Source organism: Trachinotus anak, unplaced genomic scaffold (assembly GCF_046630095.1).
Source record: "Trachinotus anak isolate AG129_WGS33_773 ecotype Australia unplaced genomic scaffold, CSIRO_AGI_Tana_v1 ptg000014l, whole genome shotgun sequence".
NCBI lineage: Eukaryota > Metazoa > Chordata > Actinopteri > Carangiformes > Carangidae > Trachinotus > Trachinotus anak.
In genome coordinates this window covers 4,195,095-4,205,352 of record NW_027273865.1, presented here as the reverse complement: position 1 = coordinate 4,205,352, position 10,258 = coordinate 4,195,095, and the positions used below count along the sequence as shown (strand labels likewise).

The 10,258-nt window shown below is 41.5% G+C and overlaps 1 protein-coding gene across 1 annotated transcript; it reads left to right on the top strand.

Annotated features, from left to right (window-relative positions):
• The first annotated feature begins 18 nt into the window (after positions 1-18).
• On the top strand, positions 19-5,993 carry clrn1 (clarin 1). The gene is made up of 3 exons (XM_071496774.1): positions 19-271; positions 2,512-2,691; positions 4,876-5,993. Exons 1-3 carry the CDS (start codon positions 19-21, stop codon positions 5,139-5,141), a joined length of 699 nt encoding a protein of 232 aa, XP_071352875.1. The 3' UTR covers positions 5,142-5,993.
• The last annotated feature ends 4,265 nt before the right edge of the window (positions 5,994-10,258 follow it).

The window sequence follows — 10,258 nt, the reverse complement described above, 5'->3', positions numbered from 1 at the left end:
GCCTTCATCGTTCCCGCCATGCCGAGCCGACAGAAGCAGCTCCTCTTCTCCCTCTCCGGGTTCATCGGCTTCTCCTGCGTCCTCACGGCCGCGGTGGCCACCGGTCTACCGTACTGGCTCAACGGGACCGTGCTGTGTCGGACCGGGGCCGACCTGGTCAATGCCACCGGACCCGAGCTGGACAAGTTCCTGGGAGACCTGAGCTACGGATTGTTCCACGGACAGAGGGTGAAACAGTGTGGACTGGGAGGGAGACCGTCCAGGTTCTCATGTGAGTTTCTGATCCGGACTGAACCAGGTTTTACAGGTCGGAGCAGAGGTGACGTGTTTGAGTCGTTATATAGAAATTGAAGCATGAAGCAACAGGTAGAGGAACAGATGTGAGCTCACCTGAATTATTACATGAATTATTTACACAGTCTGAATCATTAAAACGACTTTAAATAGGCCTCAAAGTCCAGACAGTCAGACCCTGACGGATTCTGAAGGTCCAGACCCTGACGTCCACCTTGCAGAATCAGTGCTTTTGGTACTTGAAGTACATTGGTTTGATAATACTTTTGTAGTTTACTTTAGTCAGATCTGAATGCAGTACTGTTACTTCTGCATCGTGCTGTTAGTACTTTGACTGTACTCAGAGTGTTTCCAACCACACAGGTGACTCAGGTAACTACAGGTAACTACACCTGCAGCCATCAATCAATAAATCATATCTGATGAATGATTTTGGCTCATCATCTTGTTTCTATGACAACATAAATCATTTAGTGATTAATCCACTGATCAGCTTATTCATCAATAATGACAGAAGCTGCTCTGTTCTGTCAAACGGTGGTGATGAAAGTTAAATCAACATTATCATCATCATCGTCTATGTGCACCTGAGACCTGACAACATGAACAATGCGTTAAGGCAGCAGGTCAGACTGAATCTGGCTCTCAGGTCCTCAGACAGGCACAGCTGATCCAGATCCAGCAAAGTGTCTTGGAGTCCTGTGAGGACTGTCAGGAACTGGTCTGGTTTAGCTCTCACCATTTTGAAGAAGCCTCTTTGTGGCTGCACTGGTGCAGTGCAGAGTGAATACTAGTCCCAGTTAATGAGAGCATTCGTCCCTCACTAACAAGCTTTCTGCCTGACTGGACCAGATCAGACTGGACCAGTTCTGATGAGGTCACAGAGCGGCTCTGTTCCTGTCTGAGGACTGGGATCACACATGAATTCAGTTTCCCTGTGACATCATATGAATTCATCAGATCTAAGGTCAGTGACCTTGAATTTCAGAATCTATGAACATGAGCTACTCTGACTGAGGTCTGTGAGATAATGAGTGAGTGTGTGAATGAGTGAATGAATGAAGTGCAGACAGTTCACTCTGCTCATTACATTAAGTTTTTTTTATCACACATGAGAAACAGTCTCAGCTCTCATGGCCCTGACTCTGTGCTGAAGCTGCTGAGACAGTCAGAACCTCATGAAGTCAGTCAGTCACTTCGACACTGTTTGACCCTCTGACTGAGCTCTGAACAACCTCCTGCTGCTGTAGAGGAAATATATTCAGACACAATGAGAGTTATTCACTGTGACTATGAGAAGCTGGATTGAGAGTCAGTTACTGTGGCTCCATCAGAGATGACCACAAGTTTGAACAGGAATGAACAAGTGTGAACAGATGTGATGTGAACAGGTATGAACAGGTGAGAACAGGTGTGAAGTGAACAGGTATGAATAAATGTGAACAGGTATGAACAGGTGTGAACAGGTGTGAACAGGTGTATCTAATGGCTACTTCAGCATCACTTTAAAACACATGTTACTGCACTGTGTTAAATAAACATTTGTGGTAATACTGTAGACACCCATTTACTACTCTGCATTGTGGGAATGGATGGTTGTCATACTGTACTGAGCTTTGCAATATTAAGTGAATCAGACACTTCACATGTTGGTCCAGAGTCAGAGCCTGGTCCACACCTGGATTTCTGATGGATGATTTAAGCCACAAGTTGAGAGACCCAGGGCTATCCACCAACAGTGTGAGGGGTGAGGGGCAGCCCTCTAGTCTCTTAGCGTTTAGGCTGTTCATGTTTAAAACTGACAAGTTAGCCAGCAGAGAATCACCTGTATGACAGTGGGAGGAAATAACTTTAAAGTGCACAAAGCAGGTTTTAGACTCGTGGTCATGTTCATGTCCATCAGCTGGGATACACACTGTCACATCATGTGGTCAGAGAGGTCATAGCCACGTTTCTGCAGGAATATAATTTATCTTTCTTTAGGCTTAATTGATTTGTCCTGTCAAGTCCCCATGGTACACGTCTCATAAATTCTGTTTAATGTTATTTATAACCTGCTACATGTCATCTCATTAAAATACGTCACGGGTGCCACCACAGGTTTGTGTGTCTCTCACCTGGCCATGCTCACCTGCACTGTCACAGAGGTTTGTAAATGGCTCAGCAGCTCTGTCAGAGTTTCCCCTCACCTGCTGGTTTCTTTCTTCTCTCTCCCAGTGTTCCCAGACCTGCTTAGTGCCATCCCAGTGGGCCTCCATGTCACTGTCATCTTCTTCTGTGGTGTTGTGATCCTCTTCTCTTCTGTGGCCACCGGCTTCTTTTTCTTTAACGCCTTCGGCAGACCCTATGAAACACTGCAAGGCCCCATGGGACTTTACCTCTGGACCGTCATCTGCTGTGAGAAACACCTCCTTACTGTCTGTCTGTAAATGTCTGTCAGTGACTTGTGGTACTAATGATTATTCAGATTCATTTTCATCTGATGCACCAAACTGGTTTAGTTTTTAATCTGAGGTTTGTGAGTAAAAGTGAAGGATTTTTACTTTTATCTTTATCTTCAGTCCTGAACTTGTCTCGCAGCAGTTTGAACAATACGGCCCTGATGACAGTGTGACAGCTTTCTGCTGGTAGATCTGATAAAAGAAGATTCAGTTCACCACTGAGCTCCACAGTTTAACTCTGCCTCAAAGAGAAAAATAAGTAAACTTGACTGACATCACCTCAGAGCATGTAGATGTAAAGACATAGAGACATGAAGACATGAAAACATAAAGACATGAAGACATAAAGACATGAAGATATGCAGACATACAGACATGAACACATGAAGACATGAAAACATAGGCATGAAGATATGCAGACATAAAGACATGAAGACTTGAAAACATTAAAACATGAAGACATAAGGATATGCAGACATAAAGACATGAAGATATGCAGACATGAAAATATAAAGACATGAAGACATAAAGACATAAGAACTTGAAGACATCTAGTTATGAAAACATAAAGATATGAAGACATGAAAACATGAAGACATAAAGATATACAGACATGAAGACATGAAAACATAAAGACATAGACATAAAGACATGAAGATATGCAGTCATAAAGACATGAAAACATAAAGACATCAAAACATGAAAACATAAAGACAAAGATATGCAGACACAAAGACATGAAAACATAAAGACATGAAGACATGAAAACAAAGACATGAAGACAAAGACATGCAGACATGAAGACATAAAGACATGTGGACATAAAGACATGAAGACATGCAGACATGTGAACATAAAGACATGAAGAGATAAATACATGAAGATATAAGGATATGAAAACATGAAGACATAAAGACATGAAAACATAAAGACATGAGGACTTAAAGACATGAAAACATAAAGACATGAAGACATGAAGACATGAAAACATAAAGACATAAAGATATGCAGACAAAAAGACATGAAGACATGAAAACATAAAGACATGAAGATATGCAGACATAAAGACATAAAGATGTAAGATATGTAGACACAAAGACATGAAAATATAAAGACATGTCTTTATATGCAGACATAAAGACATGAAGACATGAAAACATAAAGACATAAAGATATGAAGATATGAAAACATAAAGACATAAAGATATGAAGACATGAAAACATGAAGACATAAAGATATGAAGACAGACATGCAGACATAAAGACATGAAGACAAAGACATGAAGACATGAAGACATAAAGACATGAAGACATAAAGACAGCGGAGGAGGCATCAGTCTTTACTCACAGACACTGGACAACAGCTTCCTCTTTTAATGCAGCATCATACTAATAAACAAGCAGTCAGAGTACAAAGCTGTATGGCTGTTGTGCCAAAGGTTTTGAGTGTGTTTGAATACACATGTTGTCATGAAGTTTGCCCACTGCATGCTGGGATATGAAGTTCCTTCTTGACCGGGTTCAGCAGTTTATTTATTTATTTATTTATTATTTAGTAATCGCTCCAATTACAGAAACAGAGCCCGACGCACGAGAGGAATAAAACACAGCAGGAAATCAGAGGGGGGAGGGGCTACTCAGAGAGGCAACCTGAAACAGTTGTTGTTGTTTAGTTAGAGACAACAACCCCCTGCTCATTTCCTCCCCCTCTGTGCTTTGGTTTCACCTCTAACACAGGTATAATCCTCCTTCTGCGCCCCTCCCCCCTTCGAGTTCTCCTTCATCACCTGTCATCACTAACATCTCACCTGTCATCCCTAACATCTCACTTGTCATCACCTGTCATCACCTTTCATCAGCTGTGGGTTTGATAACAGGTGAGATGTTAGTAATAACTGGTGATGACAGGTGAGATGGTCCCCAGGTGCTGCTCCTCTTGAATTGTTGCCTCTCTCTAACTTTAATGCCTGGACCTGACTCTGTGAATCCTTCAGACAACAGCCCAGAGCTGTGGTTGTTTACCTCAGACGCCAACACTCATTGTTTTAATTTTAACCTCCCAGCCAATCAGAGTCCAGTGTTTTCTCTGTGTCTAGGCCCTGACAGCAGGTGCTGGGTTAACATCCGGTCTGTCCTGCAGGTCTGTCCAGTTGTCTGGTTATGATCCTGTTTGCGTCAGAGGTTAAGCTCCATCACCTGTCAGACCAGATCGCCAATTTTAACGAGGTCAACTTCGTCTACCAGACATACAGCGAGAGCTACGACCGATCCTTCTGGCTCTTCTTCCTCATCTTCCTCCTCCAAGGACTCAACATCCTGCTGATCCGACTAGCGGGAATCAAGTTTCCCTTCCAGGAAACCAAAGAGGCAGCTCTGAGTGGGGGGGCAGCTGACCTCATGTACTGAGGAAACCTGAAGTATCTGTGAGACCAGCACCAGACTGAAGCCTGGTTTCCTCTGTGAGAAACAACTTGAACCTGGTCTGGATCTAGTCTAGATCTGGTCTGGATCTGGTGTGTTGTTACATAGAGGATCCACAGACTGCAACTAACACCGATCATTTGACCTTTAGGCTGTAAAATGTCAGAATAAAGAAAAACATCCATCACGACTTTTTAGTCCAAAGTGATGTCATCTCCAACAAGACAGAGCAGGTGACTGCCTGTCATCTGACAGCTGTTGTCTTTATCAATCAATTGATCGACTGTTCCCTGAACCTGTGGTTCTGGTGTCGTTCTATCATGTTGAGTTCACAGTCAGAGAAAAGTGGGATAGCAGCAAATATTCACCTGAAAAGCTGAACCTGAGAAATTTCATTTTCAACAATTAATCAATTATCAGTATTGTTGCCAATTAATTTAAATCCACTAATCAATTCAGCTCTGGGACACTGGCTGGTTTCTGTCTGAGGAAATACTGAGGGGGGTCAGCAGGGGCCCAACAACAAATTTTTGGGCAGGGCCCCTCAGGAGGTGAATCCGGCCCTGCTGACAATCCAGAGCCCAGAGCTGAGTTTAGTGTCACAGAGGAAGAAAACAATCACGTGAAAAACAGGAGAAAAAATTAAATGTTTCAGTCATTTGTATAAGACATGAAGGTGACCTGTTTCATTACTGATCAATGATGAGAATGAGCTGATCATTACCTGGTCATCAGCTGATAATCAGCTGATGGACATTTGTAATTAACTCTTAATAAAATTCCTTCATTCATCAAAAGTTGTAGAAACTTGAATGAAACAATAAACAGCTGCTTTCACGAGAGTGCACATGTGTGTGTATGTGTGTGTGTGTGCGTGCGTGTGTGTTAGTGTTGGATTGTCCTGTCAGGTGTCAACTTGACATTTCTCAGGTGTTAATGTTTTTCACCTGAGTGTCGGAGGTCAGAGGTCAGCACTGTGGGGTCATGAACATGGATAAAAATCTGTAATTGAACAGATGAAGGTGAACTGATGAAGGTAAATGGATGAACAGATGAAGGTGAACAGATAAAGGTGAATGGATGAGTGATGTTCCTCAGACTGTAACTGAGAATGTGATCGAGTCGTGTACCTGATGTTTTAGGGATTTTGTTAAATCCAGGTTGTGTTCTTTTAGAGTCTGGTACAGTTCAGGTAATCAGGATCCTGATTCAGGTCAGAGCAGAACTGAGCTGCAGTGAGACCTGAATAAAACCTGACACTGTGAGGACTGGTTCTACCTGCAGACTCTGTGTGTGTGTGTGTGTGTGTGTGTCTGTGTGTGTTTGTGTTACATAAATAGCCCTGTCTCTCAGGTGAAGCTTCACTTGGATCAGCTGCAGGTAAGACTTCTCTGTTCTTCTTCTGGCTGTCGGTTGATTCCTGTTTTGTTGTTTAATCAGGAATAAAATTAGAAAAAATGAATAATGATCTGCATGTTCATGGTTTAATGAGTGAAACCAGTGTGAACATAAGTCCTCATCACGTCTGGACCCTGAACCTCAGCTTTGATCTATGATGTCACATGTCATTTTTCCATGACTGGCTGACAAACCTTTGTGGGTGTGGTCAAAACAGTTTAACCTGTGTTATATCTGAAATACTTTACAACCAGACTGAGACCTACAGGAGCCGATGAACAGCTGAGTGGTGCTTTATTACCAGCTGTTGATGTTAATCACTGGACTGAAGCTTGATTCAATTAAACTCGTTAAAATCAGAATGTTGACGTCTGATATGATTAATGAGTTGTTGATCTGTAATGAGGACTGATGGAGGCTGCAGAGCAGAAACAGATAACCCAGTCAGATTGATGTCTTAGATTTTTAATGATCACATGAACCAGGAGGGAAAATCTGTATTCACCATGTTAATATTCAGACATACAGAACCTCACCTGGAGAGAAGTTTGTCCTGACAAACAACAGACACAGATCTGATGCTAGTTCTGTTTTTAAAAACACAGCAGCTGCAGAGCCCAGATCTCTGTGAGGACTAGGTAAACTTCTAAACCATCAGAGTCAGGACCATCATGATTGGCTGGTCTGAACCTGACCTGGTTTTAAAGGTCAGGGTAGAATCAGGTTTATGGTGGGGGGTCAGAACCTAGGGAAGGTCAGCGTGTGTGTGTGTGTGTGTGTGTGTGTTCAGATGTAGGCAGAGCTACAGCAGATCCTGGTCCAGGTGTCTGAGCTGCAGCACTGGAGGTGCAGCTGCTGCTGAGGGGGGTCCTACAAAGACCAGGATTAAGGGTCTGAAGACTTGGGAGTGAGAGATTTTAGGTTTTCATTTTTCATAAATTAGTGAAAACGTGTAAAAACCTGTTTAGGATCAATCACTGAAGCATGATGGGTAAAAACGACGACTCGTCCATTTACACTTAAAACACTGGTAGAAACACACTGGAAGAAAACTGCCTAAAAATCCATATATTGATCTACACTACCGTTCAAAAGTTTGGGGTCACTTAGAAATGTCCTTATTTTTGAAATAAAAGCACTGTTTTTTCAATGAAGATAACATTAAACTAATCAGAAATACACTCTATACATTGTTAATGTGGTAAATGACTATTCTAGCTGCAAACGTCTGATTTTTAATACAATATCTACATAGGTGCATAGAGGCCCATTTCCAGCAACCATCACTCCAGTGTTCTAATGGTACATTGTGTTTGCTAATTGCATTAGAAGGCTAATGGATGATTAGAAGACCCCTGAAAACCCTTGTGCAATTATGTTAGCACAGCTGAAAACAGTTTTGCTGGTTAGAGAAGCTATAAAACTGACCTTCCTTTGAGCTAGTTGAGAATCTGGAGCATCACATTTGTGGGTTCGATTAAACTGTCAAAATGGCCAGAAAAAGAGAACTTTTGTGTGAAACTCGACAGTCTATTCTTGTTCTTAGAAATGAAGGCTATTCCATGCAAGAAATTGCCTAGAAACTGAAGATTTCCTACAACGGTGTGTACTACTCCCTTCAGAGAACAGCACAAACAGGCTCTAACCAGAGTAGAAAGAGAAGTGGGAGGCCCCGCTGCACCACTGACCAAGAAGACAAGTACATTAGAGTCTCTAGTTTGAGAAATAGACGCCTCACAGGTCCTCAACTGGCAGCTTCATTAAAAGTACCCGCAAAACGCCAGTGTCAAGGTCTACAGTGAAGAGGCGACTCCGGGATGCTGGCCTTCAGGGCAGAGTGGCAAAGTAAAAGCCATATCTGAGACTGGCCAATAAAAGGAAAAGATTAATATGGGCAAAAGAACACAGACATTGGACAGAGGAAGATTGGAAAAAAGTGTTATGGACAGACGAATCAAAGTTTGAGGTGTTTGGATCACACAGAAGAACATTTGTGAGACGCAGAACAACTGAAAAGATGCTGGAAGAGTGCCTGACGCCATCTGTCAAGCATGGTGGAGGTAACGTGATGGTCTGGGGTTGCTTTGGTGCTGGTAAAGTGGGAGATTTGTACAAGGTAAAAGGGATTTTGAATAAGGAAGGCTATCACTCCATTTTGCAACGCTATGCCATACCCTGTGGACAGCGCTTGATTGGAGCCAATTTCCTCCTACAACAGGACAATGACCCAAAGCACACTTCCAAATTATGCAAGAACTATTTAGGGAAGAAGCAGGCAGCTGGTATTCTATCTGTAATGGAGTGGCCAGCGCAGTCACCAGATCTCAACCCCATTGAGCTGTTGTGGGAGCAGCTTGACCGTATGGTACGCAAGAAGTGCCCATCAAGCCCAATCCAACTTGTGGGAGGGGCTTCTGGAAGCGTGGGGTGAAATTTCTCCAGATTACCTCAACAAATTAACAGCTAGAATGCCAAAGGTCTGCAATGCTGTAATTGCTGCAAATGGAGCATTCTTTGACAAAAGCAAAGTTTGAAGGAGAAAATTTGTTATTTCAAATAAAAATCATTATTTCTAACCTTGTCAATGTCTTGACTATATTTTCTATTCATTTTGCAACTCATTTGATAAATAAAAGTGTGAGTTTTCATGGAAAACACAAAATTGTCTACGTGACCCCAAACTTTTGAACGGTAGTGTTGATCAGTTTCTCTAATCTATAAATCTCTCTATAGAAATCTATAATATATCTATTTCTCTATTGATCTGTAAATATGTCTATAGATATACATCTGTAGACAGACAGTATAAATCTATACATTTGTAATCTACAACTTTTTCATGTAATAAAATTTGTATATTAAAAATCTATACAACTACAACTCTATACCTTTATCTACACATTTAAAACATATGTCCATAAATCTGCACACTTCTATACAATAGAGGATCTACATAGATAGATATATAGATAGTATAGGAGATCTATACATCTATAAATACGTCTACAAACCTGTCTATACATTTACATAAATCTGTCTATACATTTTTAAATCCATCCATAAACCTGTCTGTCTATACATCTACAAACGGATCTACAAATGGATTTATCTGAAAGTATCTACCTGTTGATTGTGTCCTTAATCACTGATACTGAAGCTGACTGTGGAGGGTCTGTTAAAACCTGTTGATAAGTTCTTACCTGGGTGAAACGCTGTGAGCCTGCCCTCTCAGCCTCAGGTGTGCGTCCTTCTCTTCACTGTTCACAGGTAAAAATGGACAAAGTGGGAGGAGGTTTGTTCACTGAAAAAGAGAAGTGACTGAAAATCATGAACAGTAAACATAAGAGGTGTGAGGGCTAAATTTCATCATACAGTTGGACAGAAGTGTTTCTTTAAGAGACACAAACAATGTGAATGGCCCCTTTAAAAAAAAAGGCTCCACTTCTGTTCTGCCAGCAGGTGGTGCTGGAAGTACAGGAAGTGGAAAATAAATCAGAGAATGGGAGATTTATGTAGATGATATAAAACATTATAAAATATATGTTTCTAATGAAAAGCAACCTGTAGTTTTCAGTCTGAATAGAAACATGTAGATTAACACGAGTCAAAGGGCCAGAAATACATAGATCAGCATCACAAAGAGTTTATAATGACTATAGATTCACACACATAGAGAAGATATCAACATATATTATTGTGATAAA